The 21,281-nt window shown below is 37.0% G+C and overlaps 1 protein-coding gene across 3 annotated transcripts in view; it reads right to left on the minus strand.

Annotated features, from left to right (window-relative positions):
* The window catches only part of TMTC2 (transmembrane O-mannosyltransferase targeting cadherins 2), a 769,045-nt gene that overhangs the window by 434,720 nt on the left and 313,044 nt on the right, over positions 1-21,281 (minus strand). For all 3 annotated transcript variants that reach the window (XR_003316605.4, XM_026499950.4, XM_048218182.2), the window contains exons 10-11: positions 14,841-14,955; positions 2,447-2,510 (exon numbers count right to left, since the gene is read on the minus strand). Coding sequence is in view for 2 of the 3 variants with exons in the window: in XM_026499950.4 (XP_026355735.1) it covers positions 2,447-2,510; positions 14,841-14,955 (179 nt within the window). In the remaining variant the exon portion in view is untranslated. The remainder of the gene's footprint in view (positions 1-2,446; positions 2,511-14,840; positions 14,956-21,281) is intronic.

The raw sequence follows: 21,281 nt of genomic DNA on the forward strand, positions 1-21,281 counted from the left end.
TTTACTTATTGTTAAATTTGAGCTTCCTATTTTATCCAAATCCATAAAATACTTAATTTATTGTCACTAGATAAAGGAAGTAGCATTTGAATAAATGCATTTTTTTCAAAAACAGTCTGCAGCATGTTTATGAAGAAACTTTTTGGCTAGCCATTTGAAATAAACAATCTCATGAGTCTGGCTTAAATCTGGGTTGCCTCAGTGTCTTTTTCATTTTTTTTAGGTCAAGTCAGATTGCTCAGATAGCTCTTTTCTCACTAATCCGTTATTATGTGCTGAAGAAGACCATCTGATCACTACTTAAATAAAAGTGACACTGATACTCAATGAGTAAGGGTTGAACTTAACATTGTATTTATTATGTGTATTAAAGGCATTATATTAATCAATATGAAGGGAACAAAAAAAAAAGGAAAGAAAAAAACCCTGATTCTTGCCTTCAATGAAGTTATATAATAATTAAAGATCTCAGGGCGCCTGGGTGGTTAGTCGGTTAAGCATCCGACTCTTGGTTTCAGCTCAACTCATAATCTCAGGGTCTTGAGATCAAGCCGTGAGTTGGGCTCCATGCTCAGCTTGGAGTCTGCTTCTCTCTCTTCCTGTTCCTCCCCCTCTGCCCTTTCCCCCCATCCCCCCGTACGTGTGTGCATGTGCTGCTTCTCTCTCGAGAATAAATCTTTTTAAAAAATTAAAGATCTCATATTCAACCATTACAAATACTATACAAAGATGCCCACCTCAGGCATTTACAAAGCTATGCCTCCTGCCTGTCCCCCTGCACCTTTCAAATCCCTTTTCCTGATCTGTTTTTCCCCAAAGCACCTATCACTGTCTGATACCATATATGCTTTACTTATTTTTCTACTTCATTTTCTCACACTAGACTGTGAGCTCCTAACGGGCAGGGACTCTGGTCAATTTTGTGCACTTCTGTGTATCCAGTGCCTGGAATGGTGCTTGGAACTTAAAAAGTACTCAGTAAATATTTACTGAACACATAAAGGAGAGGACCATTATTATTTTCATTTCCTAGTCTTCTGGCTTACGTTTCCTACCATACAACTGCATTTTTCCCATCAAGCTTTCTCTTATGCACAAAGTGGCCTGGGTTACAATGTGATCCCACTTATCAACTGTGATACTGAGTGAGTTATTAATTTCTTGGGCTTGGGCAGAATGGGGACCACAGAAGTACTGTGGGTTGTTCTGAGAAATGAATGAGGGAATTCACATGAAGTACTTAGCATGATGCCTGACACATAATCAGTGTTCGATAAATTTTGGTTGTTATTGTTCTTACCATTATAACTATTAAATTATTGTCTTCTGTTGCAAACAGCTCACCAATTCTTTAAGTACCTCGTAATTAATGAAACTGGGGACACCGACATTCAGAGCTAAGGTTACATGTGGTTGTATGTGCTGGAAACAAAAAAAAGCTACCCCCCTGTGGGCTGGGTTTTGGGAGCATTAATTCTCCTTTTTGTGCTCCCGCAGGACTATATACAGCTCTGCGTAGCAATTGCCACACTGTATTTCAACCAGCTGATTATCTTCAGGGTTCTCTGCTCCATTCTGTGGTCTTTTAGGGAATGAAATCTCTGTATCCCATCACAAAGCAGGCACTTACAGATGTTCGCCCAATGGACGAGTTACTGTACAGAAATGAGACTTAGCCCACTATTTGTAGTCACATCACACATGCACTTTCATTACTGTCTCAAAATTACATTTCTCAATAGACAGTCTAGATGTAGAGAGGAAGGGGAGAAGGTTTTAGTGTTGGAGGGCGATGCAGAGCCGCGCGTATGAGAATAAAGACAAGGCGCTGGAGGTCAGTGATGTGCGGCGAATAAAAAAGTGCTTAGAAGACAGATATAAAACCAGTTCTTATTTTCTCATAAATGGTTCCTCCATTTCAACAGTAATGATCTAATTTATATCCATCCCACTTTATGGAAGTGTGACTACCCAGGGAAAAATTCTAATAAAAACATACTTGATAAAGTTGAAAAGCACGGTTATTAGAAATGAGGACTGTGTTAGAGGCAGAGGCACAGCTCGAGGTCTGAGTGTATGTAAGGATCAAAAAAAGCTTATGATATTAGGAAGTCCTTAGGTATTTCACACCACAGCAAAAACACTTTCAAGGAACTCATTTTAAAAGCCGACCAAATGCCAAGTATTTGATAATGCTAAAACCTGTATTCAAATGATAAAACCGCACGGTGCTCTACACAGGCTAGAAAACAGCAATTTGTCCCTCTGCAAAAAGAAAAGAAGCTTGAGCCTGGCAGATTGGATTGCTGAATTAGCCATTTAGTGAGTATTCAGAGTACGAGATCAGAGAGAAAAAGCCCAGTATCATGAGGCTTCTGTATCTAAAGCTATCACATGCTGTGAATCTATCCCTTTGAGTAATGTTTCCCATTAGGAAGGTACTTACATTAGGTCTCAGTCTGGCCGCCAGATCATAATACTTCTCGGCTGCTTCGTTGAGGCTGGCCTGTCTGTTAAAGATTTAAAAAAAAAAAAAAAAAAAAAAATCAAACTGTATCATTTATTTTAAAATTGCACAGAGGCGAACCAGAATCATTATACAGCAAGATAATATTAACTTTTAAAAATATTACAATCATACCAATCAAACCATAAGTTGCCTAAAGCAGAAAAAGTACATTAAATTGAATGCATGCAACGTACTTATTGCCTTTAAGGCATTATAAATAGTATCTCAAAATAATCCTATTCAGTAGTTACTATGAGCTTAAATTTACATATTAGGAATTAGAAATGTTATTTTTATTTTCCAAGCTGACCCAGATAATGTTATAGGGTTGGGATTCTCCAGCTTCATCTGGACGTCCCAGAAAAATCTTAATTTTTAAAAATAAAATGTCAAAAAATTCTGTATCTATCTGCAAGTCCATTTTCTTTCCAATTCAGGTGGGGAATCTTCCATTGTGTGCAACCTGTGGGGGAAAAAAAAAAGGCCAGATTCTTCCTCTCCTCGCTCTCTGCACCAGGGTGCACCCATTACATAGCCTCAGCTAACTGGATGTTCTTGCCTGGGACTTCCATTTCTGAATGAGAGACAGAAAGATGAAAAGAGGGCTAGATTCACAACAACCGTGGGAGCAAAAGGCTATACCCTGGTCAGACTCTTCCTGTAAGCAACTGCTACTGCGCGTCCTTCCTCTTGACCCTTCCGGGGTGCTACCTTGTTTCCCCCTGCTTCAAGCTATGTTCTCTGGCCTTTAGTGAATTCTGTCATCCTTGAAATAGCCAGTTTCTCTTGACTACCACCAAATACCATGAGTGGAGCTGTTGACATCTACAAATAAGATACACACTGAATTTTAATAAGTTTATGCATTGTCTATTCTTGCAATTCAAAGCAAACTCCTGGATTCAGCCAACTGGTTCGTAGGAGAAATGTCAGGGTCCTGAGGAAGCCTTACCAATTAGCCATCAAGTTTGTTTTTTAATCATGTACGTTGCTTCAGGAAACCTGCAAAGATGGTAAGTAAAAGGGGCTAGAAGCTCTTGCAGGTGTACTGTAACTGGTGACTATATTTGCAGAGTACAGGAATGCCATAAAAAATGTCAAATTTAACTTCAGATGATGCATACAGCACACCTATAATGTGAACAATAATAGTAAATGGCTTGGGGCCTGCAGTTAAAATGGAGTAGTTTCTTTTGAAACTGTGATGTTAAGAAGCTTCTGATGGAATTCAATGGAATATCACTGAGCCATAAAAAAGAATGAGATCTTGCCATCTACAACAACATGGATGGTCTAGAGGGTATAATGTTAAGTCAGGGAGAGAAAGATAAATACCACAGGATTTCACTCATGTGTGGAATTTAAGAAACAAACAAACAAAGAAAAAGAGACAACTCCCCGCCCCATACACTCTTAAACACAGAGAACAAACTGGTGGTTGCCTAGAGGGAGCTGGGTAGGGGGAGGAGTAAAACAGATAAAGGGGATTAAGAGTACACTTATCTTGAAGAGCACTAATGTACAGAAATGGTTAATCACTGTATTTAATTGCTATATTGTATACCGGAAACTAATATAACATTGTATGTTAATTTTCCTGAATACAAAATAAATAAATACCAAAACAGGGCAGGCAGGAGTGGGGAAGGGAAGAAGCTTTTGGGGTGAGAAGATGACAGAGAGGTCAGGAATAAAGAGGAGAAACAAAAATTAACTCTCTCAATTAGAAAATCACATTCAGGTTTTAAAAGAGAAGGTTCATTAGCCTATAAAATTGAATTTGCACTTTGGTCAAGTGCAAATAAAAACTATGAAGACATATCCCATGCAACCATATAAATTATAGGAATAACTGAAGATAACATCTCTCTGGAGATCAGGACATATTTTTCTAATTTTTAAAGGAAAAATAATTAGAAACACTGCTGTTTTTAATGGGGTTATAGAGAAAGTAAAAACCCTTGACCTAAGGCTCTACTGGACTCATGACTGTTACAATGTGCTGCTGCAATTTATATTCTCATAAATGCTGGAAGTTCAATTTCAATATGTCAAGAAAAGTACTTTAGTCTGGTATGAAACAGTAAAAATTCCCTTGCTAAGGTATTTAATGAAGGTTCCCTCCACCAAATTATAGAATCACTTTGGTTCAAATTCATATGGAAATCTGAACCAGAATTCATTAGGTCATGCCCTGGAAGGGTTTTCTCCAGAGGAAAATAAAAGGCAGGGAGGTAGGAAATTAGAGTAACTTAATACTACAAAGAAGTTAAGTTACTTTGAAGCAAAATCAACCAATAGATGTCTAACATGGAAAGCATAGCAAACATTAATGTTCATCTTTAGGGACATCCGAATTCATCAGGTAGATAAGGATCAAAGAGAAACTGAGAAATTCACTAGATGACATGCCTTTAAAATCATAATCAACACAATTGAAGAGAAAAAAAAAAGGTTTTCTGCCCCAAAATGGTTGTTCATTTTAGTGGTTTAATTCCCAAAGGAAATATCTAGTTTAGAAGGCTTAGTTTCTTAAGCTAGAAGTAGAATTGATGATATTCTAATGAAATAGAAAAAAAGAGTTTATTAGATTTGTCAAATAACTGTGAAAATTAATTTTCACTCTAGGATGGTAGGGGAAAGAGTGTGTCAGTTCTACCCACCGAATGTTCATTTATGTTCTTGTTTTATTCTCTAGACAGGAGAGAAAACTCATGAGGAACTGTCCTCATGTCCACTTCATAGTGTATGCTATATTTCATACTCGCCTGCAAGAAGCATCATGGGAGTACTTAATAAATCTTAATTGTGAAGATGACTGAATCATTAATCAATATTAAAGAACTAAGGAAATTAGAATATTCTGCTAGCTGCTTAGGGGATTCTTGAATTGTCAAGAACCTCAACCACTGAATTGTTCGGACAGACCGCAGGATTCAGGTTGCCAAGACTAGTAGGATGGAATTATTCAAAGAAGCTGATGAATAACTTTTCCTAAATACCCATATCCTTCCTTTCTTCACTATTCCTTCTCTGGGACAATAAATTTCTAAATCCTCTACCTATGTGTCACTTACAAAATACCAGGAATTGATTATTCCATGTTCCAACAACACCATGAAGTAATTGCTATTATTATCCCCATATTACAGATGGTTAAAATGAGGTTTAGAGAAGTGGATAACTCCCCCAAGGTTACATAGCTGGAAAGTGATTGATCTGGGTGGGTCACAGTCCCTACAGGTAAGTATCTAAACCACAGAATCATACTGACATCTTTGTATATACTGAGATGTAGCAGAATGATATGTGATACGTTGTTCTGTGGCAGTTGACCCCAACAACTTCTACATCAAACACAAAGGAAGAAAACATGCCTTTTGATTATAATGTTAAAAAGCCACAATTTAAGTGTAAGAGATGAGATCTGAAAAGGGAAGAATATAGAGGACATTTGCAATTACAGGTTTTACTTCCTGCCCACCTCCATCTCCCATATTGACAGAAGTGCACTTCACTAGATCAAATTGAGCAGAAGACAGTTTTCAGAATGGAATGAAATGCACTATTGTGTTATGCCTCGTGTATCCCAAAGAGGGGGAAGGGGAGGAACTGAGGGGAAGGGCAAAGAAATATGGAATGAGGAAAAGTGAGAATAGTGCTAGATACTCACTTCCTTACCCCCACCATCTCCCATTTTTAGGGAAGGGTCACAGTTAGATATGGAGGACAATCATAAGTTTCCCACGTGTTGAAGTAGAAGACTTAGAAAGTAGTAAAGGGGAAAAGCAGGTGGCTCTGCCAAGAAATCTCCCAGGCCAGATGTAGACAACCTTGCATTTTGACCACAACACACTTTACAAAGCCAGGAATGAAATAATGTGTAATAAAAATAATTTCTACCAGGAAGCCACACTAGGTCCAGATGGGTGACTACCCCCATCTAACATGCCACCCCTAAGAGTCAACATAAAGTTATGTCCCATATCACCTAGCCAACAACAGACTTATCAACTGGAGAAGCAGATGGAGGCTCCCATCTCATTGCCAACTCCCGCCAATCATATACGTAGGGGCCTCCCCCTCTTCACACATCTGCAGCTTCTTGGGACTAGGAGAGGTAAGGAAGTAGAAAGAGCCTACATGGTATTTGTAAACTGGACTATGAAGTAAACCTTGAATTCCCAAGAAATCACTGAATAGTCTTTAAGTTTTTCTGCTATCAGTGAAAAGGTGCACTCCGAGTGAAAACAAACAGTAATGAAAGTCACAAACAAATGTCATTATCTGATTACTATAGAACTCCATTTTGCACATGGGACTATGAAAATTACCTTTGTTAAAAATATAGAAATATATTTCATATATCTAATTCCCCTCCCTGGTGTTATTCTGTAATAGAAAAGTATCTTTTGGAACACAGGTTTATGGCCCAAGTTTCTTAAAAGATATATAAAGGAAATTTGGGAATCAATGATACTGTGAAATAAGAACTTAATATACTCTGTGAAATGTTTGAGGGGAATCTGATTTAGGGAATCATTTATAATTACATACATTTGTATGTATTCTGTGAGAATTATAAAATTAAAGGTTCTAAATTCAAAATTACTCCCTTGAAAATATAAAAAATAAAAACTCTAGTAGCATTTAGAAGACTATAAATATTAGCAGCTGTGAACTGTCAATTTTAAATTAAAAATTATTTACTATGGACAGTAACCACTGTTTGACTCATACAAAAGATAATATTTTATTAAAGTCTTGGTGATTATTCTAAGATAACTATAAGTTTTTTTTCTCCCTCCTCATTCTCCTCCCTCTCCCCCTCCTTTTTCTTCTTTCTCCTTCTCTTTCTCTTCCTCTTTCTTTTTCTATCTAGAAAGCTATGTCCTTGTATCGTTTAAAGATTTTTCCCCCTCCTCCCTCTCCCCCTCCTTCTTCTTCTTTCTCCTTCTCTTTCTCTTCCTTCTTCTTTTTCTAACTAGAAAGCTATCTGTCCTTGTATCATTAAAGTAAAATGAACAGTAGCTGAATTTTCCTGGATTCTTGCCAACAGCTAAACAGAAGTGAAGCTTAAGTTACTCAGAGCAGCACTAAATTTTAATTCTGATTGATAAATGCGTAGTAGGAATAGAAGCAGAATTGAGATAAACAAAGACATAAAAATGTGTGGAAAATCTTAAAATAGCCAAACTAGAGTCACACATATATAAAAACAAAGAAGCAGTAAAGATCCTTATAATGAAACTCCTAGAAGACACTGTTCATGACCACCAAGCCATCTTAAATGAAAACCTCTCTGTCAAGACATCAAAAATAGCTTTATGATCTGTTGGTATCCATCTCAGTTCTAAACATAAAAGATGGTGAGGTAAAGCAGAAATGTAGCAATAACAGAGGAAAGATTAGGCTGATGGTGTAATTTCACAAAAGATTCCTCTGAGTTAGAAACTTCTTGGTGCCCCATGAGAGTCTGAGTTCATTCTTTCGTGGCCTCGAATCTTTCAGGGTTTCTAAGGACAGGTTAAGCCTAGGTTTTAAAAGATTACATAATGAAATGTACCAGGAAAATTAAAAGGGAGGAAATATTTATTGGTAATGTCAACTATTATAATGTTCATATATAGTAATTAACTCATGTTCAGTTTGTAATGCTCGGGTGAGGAGAAGGAGTTGAGAGGGGTGGAAAGAAGAGAGGCAAGATAGAACTTGCTTGCGGGGGGGGCGGGGGTGGTGGTCCAAGAACCAACATCATAAGTATCACCTGGGACTTGTCAGAAGTGTAAAACCTTAGGCACCACCCAAATATACTAAATCAGAACATGCATTTTAACAAGATCCTCAGGTGATTCACACACATGTTACTGCTGGAGAGGCACTGGATTGGAATTGGAAGATGCTTCCCTTCGACCTCACTGCCACTGCCCTTTGCTTTAAAGACCTTATAACCCATCATAACCTAGTTGAAATAAGCCCCCTTTGGGCCAAAAGTTGGCACTAAAGTACAATTTATAATTGAAAAATCCAATGACTTTTTGAGGGGTTTTCGGTAATTTTGGAAGTGTTAAAGAGGAAAGGCCTAGAGAGCTTTGAAAAAAAAAAAACAAAACAAACATGTATATATCCAACACGTGTATGTGTGTACATGTGTGTATGTTCCCAATCTACTTCGAGAAATAATCTGATCTGGTTTCCTTTTCTCTTAAGAATTTAAATTTTAGGGGCGCCTGGGTGGCACAGGTTAAGCGTCTGCCTTCGGCTCAGGGCGTAATCCCGGCGTTGTGGGATCGAGCCCCACATCAGGCTCCTCCGCTATGAGCCTGCTTCTTCCTCTCCCACTCCCCCTGCTTTTGTTCCCTCTCTCGCTGGCTGTCTCTATCTCTGTCGAATAAATAAATAAAATCTTTAAAAAAAAAAAAACATTTAAATTTTAAGTCACTTCCAGTGGAATTTATAAAGAAATTAGTACATTTAAATTCTCAATTTTTAATATATTTAAATTACATAAGATTGTGTTGAGCACAGAAACTTAAAAGATGACTTTTTTTCATATGTTCATTCTGTTTTCTAGAAGTCAGGGAAGCAATGGGAACCAGTTGGTACAGTACAGTTTTGCTTTCTCTACTACCTTAGGGAGCAATGACAACCTGGGCCCTTAGTCTTAGAAAAACTGTAGTTCATGCTTAGCTCAGCTCTAAGTGCCCCTTGTCAGACACCGTACCATTCTAAAAACGTAATATTGCTTTGAGAGTACAAATGTGGCATTCTCCCTCCTATGAATGTAAGTCTACTTTCTAAAATTTGTCATAAAGAGGTAATTTAATAATATTGGAAGGTCTTACTATTTAGGACTTACACACCTGATAACCTGTTACTCTATAAATCTTTTCTCCAACAATACATTCAAGAATCACAGCCTCGGGGTAGTCAACCAGTTATAAAGACACAACAGAGTCAATGTGACACAGTGGACACCGTATTATATTTGGCCAGAATACACTAAATTCAAATCCCAGTTTTACCAACTGTGGGAAATACTGACTCTCTTTAAGCCTCAGTATCTTCATATGTAAAATGGGAATACTATTGTCTATATCACATGTGTGATTATAACTAAGAGAGTGACAGATGTAAAATGCATAATGTAGCACCAGGCAAAAAGGAGATATTTAAATAAATGCTACTTTTGTTCTTCCCTTATCCTGTAAGTGGATTAAAAAAATTTTTTTTCTGCCAGAGCCCATGAACGCTATGAATCAGGTAAAGTTTGTTTTTAGTGCTTCTGGAATTCCTCCCGGTATCAAGTATCTCTGTGCTCTTTGTAGCTTCTAGTTCTAGGAGAACACGGAATAAATTCATTCATACAAAATGCTCCTAACAGAATAATTGATTCAATACTTCCTTCTTACAACTCTATAGATATAACTCGACTGAGTTCTAGCATTTTGAATTACTTTGATATTTTCCTTTGATGATAACCGATCTTCTTTTTTGTAATACTCTCATCTGGAAGCATCTAGTACTTTCCCCATTTTATTTGAAGTACTAAAAGTGTCAACACATATAGTTAATGTTCATTATGTCAGGCCACTCAACATCTGTGATCACCCTCTCTATAAATATATTCAGTAATTAGCTGCAGTGTGGATCCCACCTTCCCAAGTAAGACAGAAGCCAGAAATTCCCTCTTCTTCCGACTTTCTAGTAGCCAAGATTCCAGCACATGGCCCATGTTCCACCAATCAGATGCAGCCTCAAGAGAACCGAAGTCAGAAGTAGGCCTAAAAGGAGGCAGCTGCACCCAAGAGAATCACCCAAGGGCTGTGGCGCTTGCTCTGGCTGGTTCCTTGTGGGTGATGGTGACAGAGCTTGGGACTGCAAACGCTGCTGACTCCCAGCAAAAGCCACATAGAGGGTTGGATGTTATTTCTGACTATGTAGAGTGCTCTCAAGCCGGACAGTGAGTCTCTGGGCTACAGAATACTCTTTCATAAATCCTGTTTCTGCTTAAACTGGCAAGAGCGTATTCTTTAGTTTGCAACTAAAAAGTATGACCCGTACAGGGAGACAAGTTTAGGAGTAGATCTATTTTTCAGCAGTTTTGCTTTCAATACGATGACTGAAAGCCTCCATCCTAGCTTTGAAATTTCCTCTATCTGTTGATAATTGCTTATGTGTTCTATGCTTTCCTTCAGAAATTTTCTATTTATATTAACATTTATATATACAAACCCAAATAAAACTATGTATGTGTATAAATGCTAAATATAACTACATACACATATACAACATATAATTATATACTTCTTTATGTATATACAAATGACACTATCACATACTATATACATACCACATATATACTATATATGTGTATATATATACCTGTATACTACATATAATTATACTAACACGTATGTATTAATGTACATATAATGTTTTCTATCCTCCAATCTTTTATCCTTTCAGTCATCATTTTGAAGTCTTTAGCACTTTCCATTAAATTCTGAGAATAAATCTATAACTTCTATTTAAATTATCAGTCTCTCAATTTTACCCTGCCTCCTTTGCAGTTATAAACTCAGAGATCCTGTTAATCTCTTGGTAACTTTTCTAATGTCATATTGTTCCTCTCCCAAACCACCTATTTCATTTTCCCAGATGTATTCTGTGTCAGTTAGGCTAGGTTAGGTTACACTGTTGTAATATAAATACATCCTAAATCTCAATGAATCAGGATAAAGTTTATTCCCCCCCCCCTTTGGTCATTTCAGGATCTATTTCCACAATTTCCAAGTCAGAAAAGGGAAAATCACTGACTTTTATAGCTTTGGCTCAAAAGTGACATATACCATGTTCACACACTTCAACAATCCAAACTAAGAACCATGAAGTTCTTCAACTTGGAAGAAGGCAGAAAAGTACAATCCTATTATGTTTATTAAAAGTGGAAGGCCTACATATTTGGTCAATATCATTGATATTTCTATACTACATATCATCCTTGTGAATCACCTTGGTAACAGGAATTATAGATGTTGTAAGTGGCTCTCAGGTTTTAATGTAAAACTTCCTGCACAGATGAGGGCTCTATACTTGGATACATCTGATTTGTCATTCTTATCTGAAATGCCAATTTGAAATCCAGTATTTCAAAACTTTCTATGTGCTGATTCTATAGAGACAGATCATTAACCACTATTGAGAGTTGAAATGGGTTTATCAGAAATTTCTCAAATTTCAAGCCTCTTGAAGGTCCCAATAAGATAAAGATTTGTCCCTTAATGGCTAGCCCTAGGAACTCACCTCTTCCAATCCGGTCTCATCTAGGTGGAATGACTTTCTTTTTTCCCCCCATTTGTGATGAGTAGTTTTTCCTCACTGATAGATTCTTTGGATCACTTCATTGGGAATTGGCCAAGGAAAGGAAGTTAAATGTATACATTCAAACCATTTCTTGAACTATAACATTTCCTAAATTGCTGATTTTGGATATAAGGGTAGCCATTAATCCAACTAACCTAGACACAACCAGGGAGACATCTACGCTTTCCCTCATACCCTGCCTCATACTCTTTACCTCACCAAACCCTGCCAATTTCGTCTCCTAAGTATCTTTCAAAGGAAGAGAGCTCTGAGGGAAAAATTAGTATCAAAGTCAATTTACAATAATTTGGCATCCCCAGAGGAAATTACACGTAGGAACAGATAAGCAAGATCTTGATAGCTAAGGATTTTGATAAGGTTGCATTCAAGGCAAAACGAGTAACCTTTCTTACTCCTTTCGGCAAAGTCCTAAATGCTGGTGATGAATAAGGAAAGAAGTTGGTGTTCAACTTGCAAGGTAAGTGCTCAAGAAATACTTGAATTTAATAAAGTTGAAAAACAGAAAAACTAAGTAAAAACATTCATGGGTGTTGCCACCAAGTGAGTAGGATATAGCCAGGCTGCTATGGTCATAATTGCAATCAATATTAGGAAAGCGCTGACTGCACCTTAATGAGGAATGCAGACTGCAGAAAGCTAGAAAGTAGGTTCTGAAAAACAGACCCTAAAGATTTCCACATTGCCAATGTATAACAAAAATTTTCACTGGTTTCTAACACTATGGTAACTAAGGAAAAGTTGGAAGTGATATATTTAACAAGGACCTTTTTTGTAACTTTCTCATAATGGGTTTCCATTGGTAGACCTTGAATTTCAGATATTGATTTAATATGTAGCAAAATACATTGTGGAGGAAAGTATCTATTATGATTAAGATGAATTAGCCTGTAGAAAGTTGTGCATATCCATCCTTGCAAATGGCTTACTGTGACTAAAAGCACAGTTTCATTCATGAAGAGGAGAAAGTCCTCTCCCTATAACAGCTCCTAAGCCTGTCATGCAAATGAAGGTGTCTCTTTAAAAAAATTATCCTTGAAGGTTCTTGAGATTAGCTATAGTTTATTTTTTTTAACGATTTATTTATTTGAGAGAGAGAGCACACATGAGAGAGAGAGAGAAAGAGAATGAGAGAGAGAGAGCATGCGTGCGCGAGCACTAACAGGAGTAATGGGGAGGGGCAGAGGCAGAGGAAGAGGGAGACGCAGGTTCCCTGCTGAGCAGGGAGCCCGAGCTGAAGGCAGAGGCTGAATGAATATAGTTTATTTTATAAATATACCAACAGTTGATTGAATGCTGGTTTCTCTTTGTAGATAGCAGCTTTAGGAACGTGAAATGTTAAATGTGGAGTGAATGCATTCAACTGAAATCTCACAGTACACTTTCCTCTCAGGCTTTGAATTTCTTATTTAAAACTTATAAAAAGCTGGGGCGCCTGGGTGGCTCAGCTGGTTAAGCGTCTGCCTTCGGCTCAGGTCATGATCTCAGGGTCCTGAGATGGAAGCCCCACACAGGGCTCCCTGCTCTGCGGAGAGTCTGCTTCTCCCTCTTCCTGCCCTGCCGCTCCTCCTGCTTGTACACTCTCTCTCTCTCTGTGTCAAATAAATAAATAAAATCTTTAAAAAAATAAAACTTATAAAAAGCTAAGTAGGAAGCCATGTGGTTATAAAAGGACAACACAAAGGATCCTGTGGTATTGGAGATAGTCTGTACTCTGACTACACTGATGGGATACACAAACCTACACACACGTGACAAAAAAAGCAAAGAACTACACACACACACACAGGTACGAGGAAAACTGGGGAAACTCAATAAGACCAGTGGATTGTATCACTATCAATATCCTGCTTTTGATAGTGTACTGTCATTCTATAATATATCACCATTGGGGAAACTGGATAAATGGTACAGGGGATCTCTCTGTATTACTTCTTACAACTGCATATAAATCTACAAGGATCTCAAAAAGTAAACAAAACTACTTTTCTTGCAAGCCCATGTATTAAAGCCATCCAACTGTGAAGCCATTTCTCTGGTATTTTTCTTCCCTTTTAAGAGTAATCTACAGAATTACAAACCTATTCCTAGAGCCAAGCGCAGAGCCCATAGTGTGGATGTCAGCTAACGAAGCATTTAGGTGGAGATTTAATCGCGTGAAATTCAGGTAGGGTACGGGAGAAGGGGTATACATGTTGCTAAAAGAACAAATAACGCTTTTAAAAAAATTGTACAAATCATTTGAGTTTCTTAAAAACATTCTCCTTTAACCTAAAACACCACTTATGGATGCATTAACTTTCTTTTTATATTCACAACAAAAATTGTTTTGTTTGCTATTATTATAATCAGCCTTCATAATATCTCTCTGAAAATAGAAGTACTAAAAGGTCTGCAAAGATATATCATTTCCATGCATAGCAACACTGCTGAATACAGCACCATTTTGAGACTTTGATAGCCCTTAGCTATATTTGTACTTGACAATCCTCTCCACCACCAAACATAATAAAATGCATTCACATGCCACATTAGATATAATTAATATAAAACACAAATACTGAGATGCAGTTGGTTAATCCACATGTTTTGTTTTAGACATTTAAATAGTTATTAATTTTAATTTTGCAATTTTCTGTTTTGTTTTAGACATTTAAACAGTTATTAATTTTAATTTTGCAATTTTCTGTTTCTATTTTACAGTCATTTTTGAAGGTAAAGGAAAATGGTTCTCAATAATTTTCAGAGTCCTGAACGCTTACATGCCCTCCATACCACGCACATAAACTATAACAAACAAAATACTCCTGACTGATTTCACCATGGGAAAACAGCGTCATTCACTTCAAGAACGTAGAATAAGGCAGTAGGACAAGCGACTTAGTCTACATAATTGCTTTCCCAAAGCCACCGTGTTGGTCTTCGAAGGGTCAGTAGCAACACTCACCGGAGCATGTGGGCAGCACTGAAAACCACATCGAACTCCGTGCTGTCTAATTCGGCTGCTTTCTTTGCCATCTCTGCTGCTTCTATGAGGCGAGCTTCTTCCAGAAGAAATTGACCTGCAAGGTACAAAACCAAGTGAGCTTCAACTTGGAAACTACTACTCTAAACCTGTGAGACAAAGAAAGTCACTACAGAGAAAAATAGAGTGGTAATCATGATTGGAAGCTAAGATTTACGTGTGCTGTCCATCTACACCTCATTACTTGGTCATATTTTATATGCCTTTCCCTTCATTGCAGGACATCCTAATGTATCTGTCTGGCATATTCACAGAGTGGGGTTTTCTTTTTTCCTTAAAAAAAATCCCATATAGACTACTGAACCAAGAAATAAAATGGATACAGTTGAAGATATATTACAATTAAGAGTTGAGTTGATTTTCATTATTAGTCGTTTAAAACAGCTTGTCTCTGATGCATATGTACAAACAAGGCTATCTATATTGAGATGTATTAACTTCTATTTAAGCAGCACTAAAATTACTGAAAGAACATACAAAGGTCCACTGAGCATTTACTTACTCTTAATCAGACTGACTAATAAACATGGAACAAATATTAATGTGCTCACATTTTTGAGATTACTTGCAGGTCAGCTTTGCAAGGTTGGAATTATTGCAGATAGAGCCATACTACTCTTTGAAACTATACCTTAAGAACTGGTATGTAGTGCTATCCCAGAAACATTCATAAAGACAAAAAAAAAAAAAAAGAATTGGGTCCAATTTTAAGGCTGTAAATAGGCAAACAGAACAGGCTATTTGTTTTACAGCTGGGGATTTATCAACAGCAAAAGTAATGATGTTAAGCCCTGTGTGCCATGGATATTCAAATGAAAACCAAAATAACGCATAACAGAGAGATGCTGAAATCATTCATGTAACTTTTGGGCTTGCCTAGCTGTGATCCAACAATTATCTCTTTTTGCTTTGGGTTTCCTGTTTGCTTAAAGTTCAAGATCTTAACAATATGAAAAAGAAGTTCTAAAAATGATTTGCAAGTCCTGAGCTGCACAGGGAAAAACAAATTTAAAAAATGGTAAATGGTAAATCCTCCCTGATGCTGGTGGTTTGAAAGAGCCCATTATTTACTGCTTATCTAATAAATATGACAAATTGTCTTCTAACCCAAAAGGACCAGTCCTTAAAACACAACAGGACATTTTCTGTTTTAAGAATTCATACTAAGCCACAGACTGCTTGTTATCCAAACGTCAATTGTAAGAAATGGTGAGTAACGACCAGCCAACTTATTAAAATGAAGTGAGTTTTAAGACCAGGAGTCAGAGATGTCTTAGCTATTTCTACAAAAAGTTGTACATCACTTTCTAAGTCTGTCACCTAACATTCTGTGCCTTTCTCAAGTCTCAGACATTGGGTGAGAAAATTATTAAGAACATTGATTTGTAAATACAGTTGACCCTCGAACAACATAGGTTTGAAATGTAAGGGTCCACTTATGCGTAGGGTTTTTTTTTTTTTTTAAATAAATAGAGTACAGTACTATAAATATATTTTTTCCTTCCTTACGATTTTCTTTTTTTTTTTTTTTTTAAGATTTTATTTATTTATTTGACAGAGACAGCCAGCGAGAGAGGGAACACAAGCAGGGGGAGTGGGAGAGGAAGAAGCAGGCTCATAGCGGAGGAGCCCGATGTGGGGCTCGATCCCATAACGCCGGGATCACGCCCTGAGCCGAAGGCAGACGCTTTAACGACTGCGCTACCCAGGCGCCCCTCCTTACGATTTTCTTAACATTTTTTCTGTAGCTTACTTTATTCTAAGAACACACAGTATGCTAACACATATAATATACAAAATATGTGTTAACGGTCTATACTATCAGTAAGGCTTCTAGTCAACAGGTTATTAGTAGTTAAGTTCTGGGGGTGTCAAAAGTTATACATAGATTTTCAACTGTGTGGGGATCAGTGACCCTAACCCCCATGCTGTTCAAGGGCCAACTGTAGTTACATTTATAAATAGAAAAAAAAAAAAACACATTACTTATGAAATCCATGTGTGTACTAACTATAAATATGTTGATAGGAGATTCAGCTGAAAGTATACGCTGTTTAAAGACAGTGAAACAAGAATTAGATACACTATGGCATACTGAAAAATTAATACCTCACCATATAGATCTTAGTAAAGGATACCAGACTAAACCTATTCTTCAGTTAATTACTGTTATTATAGGTTTTCAAAATTAAAATGTAATATTAATTGCTACCTGCTTTCAAAGAATAATGTTTACCTAAGTAAATGCATTAATAAAGATGTTAATTAATTATGTGATATTTAAACAAAGGATAATGTAGGAGTTTATTGATGGTTCTTTTTCCTTTCCAGACAGCTATTAACTCTGAAATGTGTTCTGTATTAACAGTTAGGAAAATGCAACAATTAACTGAATACTGAAGGTTATTTAGTAAAACTCATTACTCCAGACTATAGAGGGTAAAAAAGACACACTAGCTCTGGTAAAAAAGAAAGAGAAAAGAGGGACATGATATCTGTACTGTCCACACAGAAACAAAGGACATGACCAGGAGCTTAGGTGATGAAGATAATGATGCTCAATGGCGTAAGAGGTCAGCGTGTGTGCCATGCCCCAAGGGCAAAGCCTTTCAAGCTCCCTCGATGCCAAACACACCTTTAATGATCAACAACAACAACAAAGGATAACAACATTAACTAGTTGTTGAAAATCAAATATACAATTTTTATCATAGTTTTAAAACCTTTCTTTATGCTTTAAGTCAGCTTTGTCATGCAAAATGCAATTTACAGACCGTTTGCAAGGTCCCTAAACCACACGAAACATGTAATTTTTACTAAACAGTAACAGAAAAAAAATCCCCATAGGATCATTTTTAACAGAATTCATTCATCATCTTAACATTCACAAAAACAATATCACAACATATTAGTTAGGTATTTGCATAATTCCCCCCATTCTGTTCTCGACGAGCCATATATCTCAATATTCCAGCATTAGTGTTCTGCTATGATAAAGGCATAAAATATTATGCAGTGTGGACCGCTTGGTGTCTTTTTTTTCACTGAATTTGAAAATGTGAACCAAATCCGAAAGTGAATTATTATTCTGCTATGTTACATAATGATTGTTTGTTTGAAATATGGCCCAGAATTGATGGAAAAAGGAGCAATAAGCATTTCAAATACAGAGAACCAACATAAATGGGGAAACAAAGACACACTAGGTTTCTTCTTAATAATGATCCAAAGAGCCAATATTGATATATATTGGGGAACAAAATTTGCCCTTACTTCTTCTGGAAGACTTTGCCTTAAGTCACTCTTCTACCTGCTTCATTTATTATTGTTTCCTACTAGACACTGGTGCCTGACCCTTTGAACCACTTCTGCTTCCCTTAATGTAACCTGCTGTTTCACAACCTTATTTATCCCGAACTCTCAGGCTCTAAGGTTTCTATTGTCCCATCCCAATCGTCAGTCCATCTTGCCTACCTATTGTAACTGGACATCTTTTATTTTTAAGCCCTAAAACATTTCCTTCTTGGTAAATCTTTCTTTGACCACTTAGAATTGCTTATGACTAGTTCGTTGCAATATGATTTACCATCTAAACCAGAGCACTTTAAAGAATAAAAGGGAATGGTATTATTCATGAGGCAGGAATAAAGGGGGTATAAAGCAGAATAGCCTTAATATGGCCATCTCACTTACAGCATATGTGACAGGACGTGGGCATCAATCCTCTCATCTTTATCACTACTAGGTAGTGAATTGTTTTGTACAATGTCTTTGAGTCAGTGTTGGCTGAAAGTGATCAATATTAACAAGACAGACACAGGTGCTCTTTACTGAAGAATGTGTGCATCTACGCAAAGCCCACCAAGACTCAGCCAGATGCTGAGGCTCAGGGGGTTAATGCAGCTACCTGGGCTTTGATGGTGAGGGGAAACTACAAGGAGGACCCAGGGCAGTATGGGGAGTGGAAAGCAAAGCAGGCACTCTGAGGAGTCCATCTACAGTGGTGGATTCTGCAAGGTGTGACAGGTTACATTTTTCAGTGGCTCATAGCCTTAGCCCACATCAGAATCACCTGAAAGATCCGACAGACCAGACAGCTAGGCCTCATCCCCAGAGTTTCAGATTCGTTGGGTTTGGGGTAGAGCCCACAATTTTTTTTTTTTTTTCCAAGATAAGTGTACTCTTCAATCCCCATCACCTATTTACTCCCCCAAACCACCCCCTTCTGGTAACCATCAGTTTGTTCTCTGTAGTTAGGAGTCTGTTTCTTGGGTTGTCTTTTTCCTTTGCTTGTTTGTCTCTTAAATTCTACATATGAATGAAATCATATGGTGTTTGTCCTTCTCTTATTTTGCTTAGAATTATTCTCTCTAGCTCTAACCATGTTGTTGCAAATGGCAAGACTTCATTCTTTTTTATGGCTGAATAATATTCTATCACACACACACACACACACACACACACACACACACACACCCACCCACCTCTTCTTTATCCGTCTATCAGTGGACACTTGGGCTGCTTCCATAGTCTGACTATTTTAAATCATGCTTCAATAAACACAGGGGCATATATATCCTTTTGAATTAGTGTTCTTATATCTTTGTGGGAAATACCAACTAATTTGATTACTGTATCATACGGTAGTTCTATTTTTAACTTTTTGAGGAAACTCCATACTTTTTTCCACAGTGGCTGCACCAGTTTGCATTCCCATCAACAGGGCATGAGGGTTCCATTTTCTCCACATTCTCACCAACACCAGTTGTTTCTTGGGTTGATTTTAGCCATTCTGACAGGTGTGAGGTGATATCTCATTGTAGTTTTGCTTTGAATTTCCCTGATTATCATCAGATGTTGAACATCTTTTCATTTGTCTATTGGCCATCTGGATGTCTTCTTTGGAGAAATGTCTGTTTACATCTTCTGCCCATTTTTTAATTGGATTTTTTTGGTTTTTTTGGCTGTTGAGCTGTATCAGCTCTTTATATAATTTGAATACTAACCCTTCATCAGATATGTCATTTGCAAATATCTTCTCCCATTCCAGTAGGTTGCCTTTTAGTATTTTGGATTATTTCCTTCGCTGTGCAGAAGGTTTTTATTTTGATATAGTCTCAACAGTTTATTTTTGCTTTTATTTCCCTTGCCTCGGGAGACATATCTAGAAAAATGTTGCTACAGTCGATGTCAGAAATTACTGCCTGTACTCTTTTCTAGAATTTTTATGGTTTCAGGTCTCACATTTAGGTCTCTATCCATTTTGAGTTTATTTTTGTGTATGGTGAAAGAAAGTGGTCTAGTTTCATTCTTTTGCATGTTGCCGTCCAGTTTTCCCAACACCATTTGTTGAAGAGACTGTTTTTTTCCCCACTGTATATTCATTCCCCTGACAAATTCATTTGACAAAGGAGGAATGAATATGATGTGAGTTTTTAACAAGTTCCTACTAATGCTGCTACTCCATTGTCCATAGTTTGAGAACCAGTGTCTGATGGGAAGAAAATAACTGTTTTGTACCATACTCTGGATGCCCTGTCTGGAATTAGCCACCAGTTAGATTAAGATCTTCTGGTCAATCAACTACATGTAGCATGACCTTCCCTAAATTACAGAGAATAATGACCATGTTATATATATGTGTGTAGATAGAAAGATACAGCTGTATTAATAAGATATATGCAATAAATACAAGTTTACTCTCTCAAACTCTTAAAATAAGGAAACTTAAGAATTTTATCTTTCATATATTGAACAGTTATGAGAAATCACTTCTCTTTCACATGTAGTAAACAAACACATTCTTTGTGTTTGATAATTGAGCAGAATTTCAAATAAAGAAATCACAAAAATCTTAAGTAAAATATATTTTGTTCTCATGTATATATTGTGCTACCACACTTCATCATTATTTGTTTGGTTTATAATTTGTCTTACCCAAGTTAATTATCATCATCTTATTTAATTGTCTTCAATCAAAGGAAGAACAAAAGCAAAAACAAGATGAGAAATAACAGAAAAAAAGTAATCGGAGTAGAGAAACACAGAAAAGGATATTTAAAGGGAAAGCATTCTCTAGAGGTGCAGATACAAAGAATGTTAGGGAAACACCAGTTGACAGTTCTGGACTCAAGTGCTTCTGTATTACAGTTATACCATTTCTTCTCTGGACAATTCTCTAACTGAACCATTTAAACTACTTGGTGGATCTGTACCAACATTTCAATATGACAAGCTGGTAAAAATCAATCCTTCATTAATTCCTGGCTTTAAAAAACTGCCTGAAATGTAGAAATCCATAACAATGTAAGCTGACCATAAGCCTACGCTCAAATACTGCTTTGTAAAAGTTTTGCACATGAA

Source organism: Ursus arctos, unplaced genomic scaffold (genome assembly GCF_023065955.2).
Source record: "Ursus arctos isolate Adak ecotype North America unplaced genomic scaffold, UrsArc2.0 scaffold_21, whole genome shotgun sequence".
NCBI classification, from domain to species: Eukaryota; Metazoa; Chordata; class Mammalia; order Carnivora; family Ursidae; genus Ursus; species Ursus arctos.